Source organism: Marmota flaviventris, chromosome 1 (genome assembly GCF_047511675.1).
Source record: "Marmota flaviventris isolate mMarFla1 chromosome 1, mMarFla1.hap1, whole genome shotgun sequence".
NCBI classification, from domain to species: Eukaryota; Metazoa; Chordata; class Mammalia; order Rodentia; family Sciuridae; genus Marmota; species Marmota flaviventris.
Genome location: NC_092498.1, coordinates 5,973,297 through 5,989,150, shown reverse-complemented (window position 1 = coordinate 5,989,150; position 15,854 = coordinate 5,973,297). Strand labels below are relative to the sequence as shown.

Here is a 15,854-nt window from a genome sequence, read left to right as displayed (position 1 = left end):
TAAAAGATACATACAGGAGGCACTCTCTACTCCAAATCCTCTTATCCACCCAGTCTTCGTGCACATCAGACTCTGAATGGAGCCTGAATCCTGTGATGCAGGCCTGGCTGTTATTAATCATCACTGACTCAAAGAAATAGGCTGGCACCAGTGCTTACCATAGCTCTTCTATCTCTTTTCTCTAACTGCTCCCTCCTGGTGTCCTCTAAACCTTTTCATAAAATAGTTCAGCAGTCTCATTATTGAATAACTCCATTCCAGGTAGCTTGTTATAACCCTGCCTCTGAAATATATATATATATATTTAAAAAGCCAAGGGTTTGCACTAATTTGTGCTCCCTTTTGCTGTATGGTCGGAGAAAGATCAATAGGTGTCGGAGAAAGATCTCAGTAGATGCTGTTGCAACTGGGTGCTGCATGCTTGACCATGAAGATGAGTGCAGCCTATAGAAAATCATCTTAGCCACTTACAACTCCATCCCACCAATCCAAGTTAAATACACCCATGGGGGTGCAAGTACATAGTGTGTGTCCTATAGGAAACTGGCTATAATACTTGACAATAGTATGTAGATTCTAGTTTGAGGAGTCTTGAACAATAGGTCAAATAAATAGAGGTTCAAACTCTGGAAGCAATTAAGGAAGAGAACCAGCTCTCTAACTTTACAAAGGAACTCAGACATCAATGAAACCTGCAGGAAAAGAACTGAAAGAACATAACTGAATTTAAAGAATCAACTAGAAAACTATTGGCCAGAGGCAAGCTGGGACTTCTGGATATTTATCTCCATAGAGTTGAATTATGACATTTCCACAGAAGAGGAATTTGGTTTATTCCCCTTTCCAATTCCCTGGAGCTAAATGAGTTAAGCATTCACTTGACCTTCTCATTTCTTTAGATAAAGGCAGAACTGCTTTTGTAAAACAAGATCAGCTCCCCAATATGTCTTTCTTCCGTTTCTACCTCCTACCAGCTCTAATTTTTATAATTCCAAGCTTGGTAACATTTCATTCCATTCTGATACCCGAATGCTCCATGCTCTATAGATTAAGACATTCATAAAACTCAATTATTTTTAAAGCAGCTATTATGTGCCAGCAGGCACAATTTCAGGTACTGGAATACAGTGAACAGATGAAACCCCTTCCTAGGTACAAAAAAAGATAATCAGGAGAAACACACTCAAAGTAAGTGCAATAAATGGGAGAAAATCTGGATATCTATTTCCTTTAACCAAAAGGATACAGCTTCAGCAGTTACCATGGTTTTTTAAACTAATGAGTAAATGTAGCTAAGTAATAATGATCACTAGCAATTATCAACACCATAAGGAGAGAAATACTCAGATTTTATGTGCCTTCTGATGGAAACACAGACCATCACTCTGCAACCAGTGGGGTGAAGGGAGAAACTATCCAAACCTGATCAAACTGCTGTATCTAATTACCAATTTACAGCAAACAAATAAACATGCTAAGTATATATGGGGATACAGTAGCCAAACCTGGACCCGGGTAATACTTTAGGACGCCCCCTCCCCCACAAATCAGAATTTCTAGAGATGGACCTATGCTTCAGTATTTAAATCTTTAAAAATCCATCCAGTGATTCCCATCTGCAGCCAATTTTGAAAACCAGTATTCTAAAGCAGTGTTGTCCAACATTAATGCAAAGAGTTCAGTGCAGATTCATAGCTCTGAGGTGAGGTGTGGGGTTTTCTCTAGCAAAGTCTCTGGACCACACTTGGAGAGGCAAAGCTCTGGAGAGTTTGGAACACTGAATCTCAAACTTGGCTGCCCCAGGAATCACTTAGAATTTCCAAAACTACTGTCTGGATCTCACATCCACTGATTTTGATCCAACTGGTACAGGGTGTGGGGTCAGGCACTGGGTCTTTTAAAAGCTCCCTCCCCCAGATGATTCTAATATTCCACACCACCTCAAAGTCAACATCATCAAGGAAGGCAGAAAAGAAAGGATGGAAAGAACCTGTTTTTGAGTTGACTGTCCACTCAGTCAACCTCTAGTCGTCCATCCATCCATTCTGTCTAACCAGAATGACTTAATTTGCAGTCAAAACTATCCTGATTACAATATTAACTATATGAAAATAGAACTGAAAAAAAGTATAATATCTCCTTAGAATCATTCAACTTACTTATCTTCTAGCTCATAATTTTGTATTCCACAGTGATAAGCACCTTCAGCCACTTCTACTTTATGGAACTTTACCTACATCACTCTGACTCTACACCCACTCTTGACAGTCCAGAAGTAAAATTCCTCCATGAACTTTTACTTCTCTAAAAGACACAGGCAATCAGTGCTGCCTTCTAATAATTGGTTTAAGTGGATCATCATAGGAAGATGCTAGAGCCAGAAATCTAAAAGAAAGCAGCTTAACAAGTATGGAACCATGTTTTTGTTTTGTTTTGTTTTGTTTTCTTGGTGCTGGGGATCAAACTCAGGGCCTTGTGAATGTTAGGCAAGCACTTTAAGAATGAGCTATATCCCCAGCCCTTTTCTGAGACAGGTACTTTTCAGTTGCTTAGGCTGGCCTTGAACTTGCTATCCTCCAGCCTCCACCTCCCATGGAGCTACAATTACAGGTGTGAGCCACCATTTATCACGCATTCTGGTAAAGACAAAATTACAGGGTTGGGGTAGGGGTGCAGCTCAAGGGTAGAGAGCTTGCCTATGCTGTGTGAGTCCCCGAGTTCCATTCCTAGCACTGTAAATAAAACAAAATCCACAATTACAAGGATGAAAAACAAAAAGTGGGGAGGGACAACTAGAAAGAGGCACAGATCATCTTTGGGGTTCTATTCGAACTACTTTCTTTCAGAACTATTCCATATCCAGATTGTGGTCACACAACTTTGTCAAAACTCGCTGAAAGAGAATAAATTTTCTATATGTAAATTATACTTTGAGTTTCAGAAAATCTTCACAAAAATCTGAAATTAATCATAAACCCACTTCAAAACCATAAAACTTCTAGAGGAAAACTTCTGAGAAAATCTTTATGATCCTTAGGTAAGCAAAGATTCCACACATGATACAAAATAAATAAATCATAAGCAAAATATTTACAATATACATTTCTGAAAAGAACTTTTACTCAGAATATGTAACAAGAAACAATTCTTACAAAATATGAAGAATACTACATCCAAAGACATATACAAATGCTTGTGACAACTTTATTCTTCAGTAATTAAGTACAGGAAAACAATCAACAGGTGGATGGAAAAACAAATGAAGGTACAACTATACAATGGAATACTACCCACAGTACAACAAAAACTTACCACATTATTCAATTTGTGAAATTTCAGAACAAATAAAACTAATCCACTGGGATGGAAAGGAGATCAGCACTTGCCTGGGAGAGAGGTGTGAGGGACTAACTTAAAAGGGTGCAAAGGAACTTTCTGAGATGATACAGATGTTCTGTTTGATTGGGATGGAGGTTACATAGGGGAATTTAACATCCAACTCTACACTTATAATTTATATATAAATATTCATTCTAACTCAATATTAACTTGATTTAGGAAAAAAAACCAAGCATGGAGGAAGTGGAGACAAGGTATTTACATTTTTTTTACTAAGCTGGTGAGGATGGTGACTACTATCTTGATTTTCCAGTGTTCTTGAACTGTTTCCTCATAGTAAAATGGAGGTTATACAGGACCTACCTTCTAGAAATAATGTGCATAGTAAATGAAAATACATGGAGAATACCTAGGATGTATTTCTGTGCTCAATAAGTGTCACTATTATTACTACTACTAATAACCCCCCATAAGACAGAAATAAGCTTAGTGAAAAAATGTTTTCATAACTACATCTAACATTAATTTGAAACTAAAGATGATTTATAGTAACTACTTTAGCTAAAATCTCAAAATACAAGCACACATAGGTCCCCCTCAAGCAGTAAATTACTATTTCAGCTATCCACTGCTACATTTCAAACCAGCACAAAGCTTAGTCAATGAGAGCAACAATCACACTGTTCACTTGCTAGTGTTTCTATAGCCAAGATTCACTTGGGTCATTCTTCTGGGCTCCTTGGGCTGGGCAGCTGGAGGGGGACCTCTGGCATGTTACTTGAGGCTCCCAAGAACATAAAAGCTCAGGCTGTTAACTTCTTTAGGCTGAAAGCCTGGAACTAACACATAGTCTTCTCTACTGTGTTCTACAGGCTCAGGGCAGAAACATCAAGGCCCTTCGCTGTACGAGGTATAAGGAGGAAATCAATAAAACAGACTGGGTTTCAAACAGCAGGGAAGACTGCAGAATCACTTGTGGTTATAACAGACTAGAACTTATTGCTGTAAGGGCTAGAAAAACAATGGATTATAAAAAGATTTCTTTTTTAACAATGTGTTCCTCATATGGTGATTACTTGCTTTACAATTATATGTACCCACTTTAGGATAAAAAATGTAATTCTGTCAGTGTAAGACTGAGGGGGAGGGGTAATTGTGTATATATGAAGATCACTAAGGAAATGTGTGTTCTTAAGAGAGCATAGCTATCCAAGCATTATAATCTTAACAGAACGTTTATCATGGCTCTAATGTTAACACCCACCCCTGTGGCCAGCGCATGGTCAGATGAGGGCACCTGGTGCAGACAACCCCATCTTCAACACTTCACACAAGGCACTGTTTTAGAGTCTGCAAAGCATTTTCACATAATTATCTCACTTGTTCCTATGAATTAAGCAGGGTTGACATCATCTTGTTCTTTCTCACACTCATTTCCCAATTTTAGATGCTGGTAGAAAAAAAATGAGGGGAAAAAATTAAGGTGCAGTTATTATGACAAAGACAAGGCAGAATAACTAAGTAAAGGTGGCTCATAAAATTATTACTCACTCATTCAAACATGTATTGTGTATCTACTACTGCCAAGCACTAAGTTACCAAAAAATATTCCATTGAGGAAAGTAAGAAACAAGTTTATGTATATTTTAACACGAATGAATTACATAAGTGAAGAATTTTATTGTCAGGAATATTAATCTAAAAAAGAGTGCTGCCTAACAAGCCCAGAAAACTAGATGTTTTAATATTTTAAACATGTTTTAAATAGAATATTAATACTATATGATGACTGAGAGGTAAAGCTAGCTGTAAGACAAGGGAATAGATGATGACAAAGAATGAGTTTTCCTAGATTTGGGCCAAAACTGGGGAGGTAGGCTAGAAGTGGTATTGAGGGTAGGAAATAGAGAAAAGCAGAAAGAAATTCTCAAAACACAATCTTTAACATATTAAAAGAGCATGAAATTTAACATTCTCAAACTGCTAATAACAAAATAGGAGATTTAAAAAAAGTATATTCACCAGACAGCATGAATGGTCAAAATATTCAAATTTATGAAGATAATTTCTTCAAAAGTCCTTAAAAATCCGCACTGACCTTACCTCCCAACACCAGTTAACTTCTCACTACACATGTGCAGTCCAATTCTAGCCTGGAGCCACACCTGGACAGTTAGCACATGAAATGTAGCTAGTCCTGAGATGTGTAAAATATGCAAGAGACTGAGGATTTAATATGAAGATATGTAAAAGTATCAATTACATGTTGAAATGACAGTATTTTGGACATCTTGGGCTAAGTTAAATATATTAGTTTCACCTGTTTATGTCAATGTGGGCACTAGAAAACCTAGTAACATGTGGCTTACATTCTATTTCTGTTGGAAAATGGCGCTCTATGCCACAGGCTTAAAGAAACAGGAACATCCTATTTGTATAAACTCAGATGTTATAAATGTTAGCTAAAAGTCATAAATTTAGCTCTAGAATGACTTCCACAGAGGTCTAAAAAATTGAAGGTAGTCTCATTTTGTGTACAGTGCAATTTTTTTTAGGATATTGCACATCCAGAAACTTGGTTAGATTAAGGAAGCAGTTTATTACTATAAATGTATTCACACATCTGTGCAATACAATTATGCAGAACTAAAGATCTAGAGATGGAGCTGAAAGAGGAATGACGAAAACATCCTGCTGCTAGACAGGGCCCCTCAGACACCCTGCCTGGCTGAATGGACTGTGTGTGTGTGTGTGTGTGTGTGTGTTTGTGCGCACTTGTGCAAGTGCACTCCACCACCCACCTGGGTCCTGCAACCTCATTTCTCTCTGAGGTGACAGGGAAACAACCTGCAGTGAGAGAATGCTGCATCATATCCTTGGGTGATATGAGGATCCAGGACCAGCAAACCCCCCAAACCACAGCTGGAGGCACCTTGTTTCTAGAACCACAGGAACTGTGCAGGCCACTGCTAAGGCCTTGCTGGAGAGAAAGCAAGGTAGGTGTGGGGATCTGACAGTTGCCTAAGTCAATCTGTTCCATCCCCTAAACCTGGTCCTGTTCTATTTTAGCCAATGGCAACATTTCCCTCTTGCACTAGAAATCAGAAGGTTATCCTTAACAGCTCCCATATCACAAAGGCTTCTTGCCCATTCTAATGAAATCTCAAATGCGTGTCCCTCCCAACTACAGAAGTCTACAACATCTTAGTTGGTCTTCCCATTTCCACTCTCTTCTCACTTCCCAGAGCACAGGAGGCGTCTTTTGGAGGATGTAAGGCAGGACCAGAAACTACAGATCAGGAGCCAAATTTGGCCCTGAGCCTGTTGTGTTTTTATACAGTCTATGAGCCAACTATGTCCTCCCACCCTGCCAGCCCCTTTTTTCATCTTTAAATGGTTGGGTACAAAAAAATTAAAAAAAAAAAAAAAAATCAATGGTATTTCATAACATGTGAAGAAAATCAGATGAAAGTTCCAACATTACATCTATGCATAAAGTTTACTGGCACACAGCTACAGTCACTCAATGCACTGTCTATGACTGCTTTCATGCTACAAAGTCAAAGGTGAGTAATTGCAGCAGAGGCCACTTGTCCAGCAAAGCTTGAAATATTTACTTTTGGGCACTTTGCAGAAAAAGTCTGCCAATTGCGGGTATAGATCATTATCTTATTTGTTGCTTAAAATCCTTCAGTGACTTCTCACTGTTTCTAGAAAAAAGTATGAAAATTTTAATAGAGCCTATAAAGTTATTCTTCACAGACAGGTGGCACACAGTTAAGTCCAGACTTCCTTGCCACTCCTTGCCCCTGTCTGCAATTCACTGGTGGAGCCAAAAATACCTTTTCTTTGGAGACAATCCCCCACCTCCATTCCCATCCACAGGTATGTTAGCTATCCCTCCCTCAAGCACTTACACCAACTGCATATCAATAATTTTTGTAGCAATCAGCTAAAGTGTGCCAACTCTTAAGCCAGGCACAGCACTACCTGTAATCCTAGCTACTCAGGAAGCTTAGACATAAGGATCACAAGTTCAAGGCCAGCTTGGAATAAATTAGGCATGGTGGTCCAAGCCCGTAATTTGAATGACTCAGGAGGCTGAGGCAGGAGGATCACAAGCTCTGAGGCCACCCTCAGCAACTTAGGGAGATCCTATAATTTTATATATAAAAGGAGGGGTTAGTACTATAGCTCAGTGGTAAAGCACCCCTCAGTCCAAACCCAATTGCACTAAAAAAAAAAAAAAAAAAAAAAGTTCCAGTTCTAGAGTCACTGCTGGTTTCAGATAGTGGTTTTGCCACTTAGTAAACTTTTCACCCTGGGCAAGTCACTTAACTTTTTTGTACCCCCCGTTTCCTTTTCTGCAAAATAAGCACAGTAACTGCACCTACCTCGAAGTTTAAGGGCTATTAAGAAAGTTAATTAGTACATGGATGGCACTTTAGATAGTGCTCCATATTAATCAATGGCTTAAAAAAACCAATTGTGATCCTGCTGCCCTCAGCCTCCCCAACCACTGGGGCATGCACCAAAATGCCTGGCTTCAGAACTGTCTTTAAGGTTACCCTAGAATATTTTCTTTTTGGATAATAATCAAGAAGCTACTAAAAAAAAAAATGGTGCCAAGTATCACAATATCCAAACAGAACTTTGCTGTTTTCTTTTATCTTTTCCCCCCGCCTTTTTAGTGAAGTGTGCCGGATCTCTCTACAATTTTGTTCAGCACCTAGAAACGCTGCTGCTGCTACTGATGTATAACACACTGCTATTATTGGTCCTTTAATATAAATATAAAATTTGAATTTTTTATAATCCAGCTTTGCTGTCAACTTTGGAAAAAGTATCTCAGCTTACTGTATTGAGTTGGCATTGTATAGAAATTAATAGTCATACTGGTTTAGAAATGTTAAACTTAATTTTTTCTGTGTGTGCAGGGATAACACACAAACAGAAAGGTAAGGTCTTATCGACATGGGTTTGATTACAGAAAATAATAAAATATTCTCTAAATAATGAAAAAAACCTATTAACTGTAAAGGCCAGTATTTGCATCTGATGTTCACAAATAATTTATTATTCCATCCTGTAGTTAACATTCAGCTCTTCATTTTACAAAAAAAGCAGAATTACATATCTGTAAAAGTATCAATTTGTTTCAAAGAGCCTGGAGGAGTCTTTCTGTAAACAAGCACAATAAAAAGAGAAATGTTGGCAGGAGACCCAACCATAACAGTTAAAGACAAAAATGAAGTATGCACACGCAGGAGTTAATTTCATCAATCCCCTTAAATCACCCTTCTATGACTTTTCTGCAGGGCAAAGCAGGGCAAAATACAAAGGTTTCTAGAGCTTCTAGTCTAAAACTAATTTATGTTTAAAATTACAATGTCCTACAGGGAACTCTTATAATAAGCCAATATACATTTAAGAATATTAAAATAGTACTCTAGGACCTTCGTATTTATGATAAAATTACCCAGCAATTTACTGCCAATTAGCAGTTTGAGATATTCTGTGAGGCAAGGCACAGTGGCACATGCCTGTAATCTCAGGATTAGGCAGGAGAATTCTAAAGTAGATGCCAGTCTAGGCAACTCAGCAAGACTCTGCCTTTAAAACAAAACAAAACGTGACAAGACATTCTCTGAGAATACTAGATCAACTGTTCAGATTTAATTTAATAAACTAGAACTAAGAATAACAGTTCTTTCAAGTGTGATCACTGAAGATTTCATAATGCTTTCACTTGCACAATCATGTCCAAGTTCAGTTCTGACTTATTAAATAAATACAATTCACTCACAGACAATATTAAAGCTATTCACTTGTTATTTTGGACCTCAAGCTAAGAAAACCAGTGTGTATTTCATAACAAAAAATTTTACACTATTAGATTATGGGACCTGGTATGATACCATCTTGGCAATTTTATTAAATCTTTGAAGCCTCATTATTACTGGTTCCAAAGAAGACAACTCAACCAAAAGTGAACCACAACCAGAAGCCATGTTAACAGACACACAGATATCCTAATTTTCCCAACCATTTTTGTAACTCATTGCTTACTACCCAATAAACAGTTTCCCAAAGTCCCAGCAAAGCCCTGCGTAATGCATCTCCTGACTACCTTTCCAATTTCATTTCCTACTCCCACCTCATTATGTTCTTGCCACCTCTGTACTTCCTTTCACTCTCAATCATGCCAAGTTCTTTCCTGCCTCACCAGCCTGGGCTCTTACAAGAGCCAATCCCAGCAGACTCCTCCAAGATAGAGTTATCCACATCCCATTCAACAGCACTTAGGATGCAGCTGCAATCAATTAACTTAGTACAACAGTAATAGTAAGATCTCAGAATAACACAATTCTCAAAAGGGTGGTCTGTGAACGCCCAGAGGTCCAAACTGAGATATCTATCTGCTTTTTATATTATGTTCACAGTTGTACTAGCAGTGTAAATGCAATGGTGGTAAAACTGCTAGAGTGGCGGTACCCCTTAGCATGAACTAAGACAGTGGCTACAACTAAATGGTAAATCATTTTATTCTTCACTACTACATAGAGAAGGGGGAAAAAGTCCATTTTCACTTAAAAATGCCCTTTAGAATGCAGTAAAAATAATTTAAGTTAATTGAATCTTGATCCTTAGGTGCGTGTCTTTTTAATATTCTGCTTGACAAAACGGGATGTACAAATAAAGTACCTCTGCTACATACTGAAGTATAAGAGTTATGACTAACAAAAAGCACTTGGGCAATTGCTTGAGAAGTGGTTTGCACTAGCCACTTTTATCAGGGCATACTTATTTTTTTTTTTACTTCCAAGAACGACAACAAACTATATATCAAATTAGCAGATATTTTTCTGAGAATTAAATGAAGTTGTAAATTGAAGGAAAATTCAAATCTCAAGGGGATAATAAGAATTTTTGAAAGCTTTTAACAATATCCCAATACTTTTTGAGATTGGTGGCAATACTAGCAAATGTAATTTTAAAATATCTGTATACAAAAATTAACCAACTGGGGCTGGGGTTCAGCGGTAGAGCACTTGCCTACCATGTGTGATGCACTGGGTTTGATCATTAGCATGACACAAATAAATAAAGATATTGTGTCCATCTATAACTAAAAAAAATTATTTAAAAAAGGAGAAAAAATTTAAAAAATAAAATTAACCAACAGGGGATAAAGATCTATATAATAGTGAATAAGTGCCAACTAAAGTATGATGTTACAAAATCAAACATAGAAGATTCATTCAAAGTGTAAAGCAGTGCAATGGAGTTTAATATAACAGAGCATGACAAATTCATCCATGATTTCAGACTGTACACAACAACTAACCTTCAATAGACTCTCATGTATGGAGTTTTGGTGAATATCAAAGAATATCTACAGTTATCTGAAAAAGCTAATGCTTGTCCCTTTTCCAACCACACATAATGTGCAAGGCTGGATTTTCATCTTATAAATCATTAAAATAACATTGTAATGCAATAGATTGAGGAGTAGATATGAGAATTCACTGTTTTTTAAAGCCAGTCATTAAAAGATTCTTTCAAAACCATAAAACACCTTATGAAAATCCCAGTTGCTTTTCTGGCAGATATGACAAGTTGGTCTTAAAATTCATGTGGAAATGAATGGGACTCAGAATAGCCAAAACCTGGGGGGGAGGGGATTTCCATGTCCCTATTTCAAAACTGACTATGGTACTAAGTACTTGCGTGGTTCTGATATAAGGCCAAACATAAGAGATCAATGGATGGAATGGGAGATTCCTTAAATAAGCGCTTAAATTTATGGGTCACTTGATTTTCCACAAGGGAATGAAATACAGACACATACTACAAAATGGATGAAACTAGAAAATACAACAAATGTGAAAGACACAAGTCACAAAAGGCCACATATATGATTACATTTCTATGAAATGTTCAGAATAAGCAAACCTATAGAAACAAAGTGTATCAGTGGTTGCCAGGAGTTGAGGGGAGGAAAACAGGGGGGAGTGACTGCTAACTAGTGGGGTGATAAAGGTTATATATGGAAAGATGCAACAAACATTGACATTAAAATAACATTCGCACTGGAAAAGTCATAACCACAAATGTGAGCTCTGATTATTCCTTGTACAGAATAACAAATGAGACTAAAAAAAAAAAAAAAGTAATTACAAACCTCAATAAGAATTGGCCACTACAGGACCACCCCAACCCACAAGCACACATCTGAATGTTATTAAGCAGCGGTATATATCATTTCACACAATGGTAGATTTTATACATGAAAAATGTTTTTACCTTTCAATTTTTTCCATAGACTATGTCAGAAAAGGACAAGATAATTAAAAATAGTCCAAAAACAATCTGTGTTCTACTACAAACAAAATATCTAATGACATCTTTCTCTATGAAATATGCAAATTCTACCTGAAACATTCCCACACAGTGATAATGTGAGCAGTTTTGATGAATTGCCTTTTGTCAAACCACACAGTTGTTTCACTTTCTTATAATCTTTCACATTCCTGTGATCCCATCCTCCTGATTAACCACATAAGAGGCTTATACATGACAAATAAGCTTTTAATTAGGATCTAATGGTAAACTAGATTACCAAAACTCTCTGTGTAAGATTCCAATACAAGATGTACCAGATTGAAAGTAGTTTGCCAGATGATACAATTTTAACTTAATTTAGTTACCTCAGATTATGAGACTGCTCAGCTGTATTAGAAACAATGGACTATGAAGGAGCTGGCACATGTGGTCACAACCAAAACACCATAAAGCACTTCCCTGAAAGCCAGACTGAATTATAGGCGACGTGTCCTTAAATGTTTTAGCATTGTAAATAACAGGAAAATTACTTCAATAGAAAAACAGTTACCCAAGAATTATATTTTCTGTACTGACTGTATTATCAATGTTGTCAAAAATACACACAAAACTTAAAGTCAAGCAGTAAAACAATCATGGCATTTCAGTTTTAACTTAAGAAGGACTTTTAAAATAGTTTGTGGTATGACCAAGTTACAATGATAACTATTCAAATCAAGAAAATTTAATCAAGAGAACATTCTAAGAAAGGTGTGATTTCTAGATGAGCCTATTACTGTGCTTTCTTGACAGTCAACACAACAGCTTAGCATCACAACCTAGAAACACATATACTAAAATTTCTCCACTGTGGCACCATTTGTAAGCTCCAAGAAGTCTGAATACAAAAACTCTCAAGAGTGGCTAGTACATGGAATCATGCTAACAAAAGACCAACCTTACCTCCCCCCAAAGGGAACCCACAAACTATAAAATATCCTGGTTCATAACAAAGGTAAACAACTTTATAATCAAATGCAAGACTGGAAATAACTTAATCCTCCAAAATATCTTTTAATCACTACATTTGAAAATAAATATGGAGAAAACTAAGTAGGTTGTACAATGTGACATATCAAGGACAGAGAAAAAAGGGCCTAAAAGTTACTGAGTATGCCACTGAAGGTTAAGTTAGCACAGCATTTAACAAAGAGCAGTTTAAATATTTATGAAGAAAAGCCTTAGGGGTAGCAGGTCACACCTGGTTTTTAGGAGGATGCCGACTAAAAGGAAGATACAACAATGAATAGAAATTGTTGGACATTAGGAAATTCTTTAGCAAAAGAGTGACAAAACACTTAGACTTTGCTCACTAAAGACTGGAATCATCAATCATATCCCCCCCTAAGGCCCTCCTCCAGTTTGGGATATGAACCCAGGGCCATCTGCATGCTAGGCAAGCCCTGTACCCTCGATCCACATCCCCAGCCTTTTTATGTTGAGGAAAGGTCTAGCTAAGTAGGCTCTCTTGGACCTTTGCATCAGTTTCAAAAAATTTAAAAAGTCAGGATCTTTAGGACATACAGGTGCTACCTATCTTCCATTAGTTGCTACTATCTGATGAGGGCAAGTTTCTCTCAAAAGTCAGCCCATGTCTTGATCCCACTCTACAAACCGCAGGGGAAGAAATTCAGAGAACAGAAGAGCAACAGCATGGTGACTCAGGCTGCCAAGAGGGCTGGATCCAGGGTTCCACACGGGTCCTGGGGAAGTAGCCTGTCAGTAACTTTAAAAGCCTCAATTCGATGCACGGTTAAGGCTACAGCTGTTCGGCTTCCCCATTATACACCTGCGATCTGGCACCGCACAACACAAGGACTGCCCCTAGGACTCCTGGCGCGCTCAGCCTTTGATCCCCCGCCACACTTCCCCCAGCACTTTAGGGCGACGGTAAAAGGATGAGTAAGCACGCTGTAGCTGATCTCGGTCAAAGAGCACAGACCCTGGCACCCGCGGTGGAAAGTGGGGGTGAGGAAGCGAAGCGAGCGGGGAGTCTGTCCAGCGAGCACAGGCAGTTACAGACGTCCCTGTGGCAGTTATTGGCACCTCGTTCCGCAATCGCTCGGGACTCAGCCCCTCGCCCTCGCCACCCCTGCCCCTGTGGTCAGGTGCACAGCCGAGTCACTTCCTAGGATCGGCACCGAAAGACGAGCCCAACTTCCCCGGCTGCTGCCTGTCGAACCCGCTGCTCTCCGGGAGCACGGTCGGGCCTCCACTCCGCGCACTCAGAGCGGACACCGGGAGCTCGCCCGGCCCACCGCCCGGCCCGGCCCTGCGCGGCAAAAGGCCACCGGCCGGGACCACTTTCCGACATCTGTCAAACGCTCCGGAACCGAAGAGGACAAAGACCTATGAATTACCGAGCAGCCTGACAAGCATCTGACCTTATTTCTTCCCTAAGAAAAATAGGGCAGCGCGGGATCCGGGCGCCTTTCCTCGCCCTCCCGCCTGGGCAGTCACCCAGGGGGCTCCGCACGGGTACCGCGTGGGGAGCCGGCCCTGGGCGCCCGGTCCGCGCGGAACACCCGGGTTCCCGGGAAAGGCCGAACCGGCCGCGGACGGAGGCACCCCGGTGCCGTCTCCTTTGTTAAGACCCCACCGACTCGCGGCCGGGGAGGGGCGAGGGAAGGCTGCACGGCCGCCAGAGTGAGCGGCCAGGCGGGGACAGGTGCGGCGGCGCTCCGGGAGCGCGGCGGCGGCTCCGAGGCCTCCCGCGCCTCCGCCTCCGCCCCCGCAGCCCTCGCCCGGGCGGCCGCCGCCCGGGCTGCCGCCACCTCCGCTCAAAATGGTGGTTACGAAACGCGCGGCGCCCGCCCGCCACATGGCCGCGCCGGCCCCAAAGTTCGCAGGCCGGGCCGCGTCCCGGCGCCCAGGCAAGGCCGTGGCGCCGGCGCGGACCCTGGCCCTGACCGTGGCACCGATCCGGTGGCGCATGGAGGCCGCGAGGCGCCCACCACTCACCCACAGACCGGTAGCCCAGGATCGCGATCTTCCGGGACTTGGACTGCGGCATCTTGGCGGCCTCCTCAGCCCCGGCCCAACCACATCAACCTCGACGATGGCGGCTCCTGCTGCTGCGATCGGCGGCGGCAGCGCCAGAGGAGAGCGGCATACAGAGCTGGGGCGGCGGCGGGCGCGGCTGCCTCCTGCTCTCTCGCTCGCGCCCAACCGCCCGGAACCGACCGCGCGACGGTGCCCCTCCCCCCACAACACGCCCACGTGACCCCGCGCGGCGGTCCGCTCCCGGCCCGCGTCAACGCCGCGCCCCTCCCGCCGCCGCGGCCGCCGCCTCCGCCCGCCGAAACGCTCGGGGGGTGCGTCGGAGCGACGTTTTACTTTAAAGGGAAAAAAAGGGAACGCAGAGATGCCCCGGAAAAGTCACGACTAAAAGTCGCTGCGTCACGACCCTCCCACCTTCTTCCGCCGCTTTTTAATTACGCCAGTTCTCCCCGAGCGGTGATTGGACAGCTCCTGTCTGCCCGCGCGATGACGCGACGGAAACTCCGTTTCCCATTGGGGGCGGCCAGAAGGCGGAGTAGGGGGCGGGGCTGCCTGCCTTGGAGTTAAAAATACACCCAGGCTGCTAAAGCACTGCTGGGCTTTTGCGCGGTTTGACGGCTTCGAACTACCACTGGGTGGGGGCCGGCGGCTGAGGGGAGGGGGAAAGAGAAGGTATCTTTGCAGTGATTGGCTGAAGTGGGGAGCGGAGGCGGGGCAAGCGGCGGGAAATGTGGTAATTGGCGAAATGCTAAGCGATTGGCGGACCGGCGCCCGTTGATCCCTTAATAGGCGTGGGGTGCGTGGCGATTGCGGGCAGGCTGTGGGTTAGCTGGCGCCGCCCTGGTTTTTCTGTATTTTTACTCTTTTCTCTGATTATCGTCTTGCTGTATTAGCATTAGTTAGTCTGGGCTTGATGTAGGTGGCGACTAACCGTCATCCGTGGCTGAAGGACTGTGGGAAGAATGGAGTCTGCGATCATTGAAAATGTCAGAGATTTCATTAAATCGGCGCGAGCCGCCCAGGGAACTCCTGAGGCCCGCACGGCGCGGCGCACCTCTCGCCAAATGGCGCCCGCGTGGGAACCTGTGGCCAGGGCGTCCGTGTCTCTAACCACTCTGCTCCTAATGGAG

The 15,854-nt window shown here is 41.8% G+C and overlaps 1 protein-coding gene across 1 annotated transcript in view; it reads right to left on the bottom strand.

Annotated features, from left to right (window-relative positions):
- Rheb (Ras homolog, mTORC1 binding) overlaps window positions 1–15,079 on the bottom strand; it is a 44,600-nt gene extending 29,521 nt beyond the window's left edge. The window contains exon 1 of the mRNA XM_027943427.2: window positions 14,686–15,079. Within this exon, the coding sequence (XP_027799228.1) occupies window positions 14,686–14,737 (52 nt within the window). The 5' untranslated portion in view covers window positions 14,738–15,079. The remainder of the gene's footprint in view (window positions 1–14,685) is intronic.
- Between the last annotated feature and the right edge of the window lie 775 nt (window positions 15,080–15,854).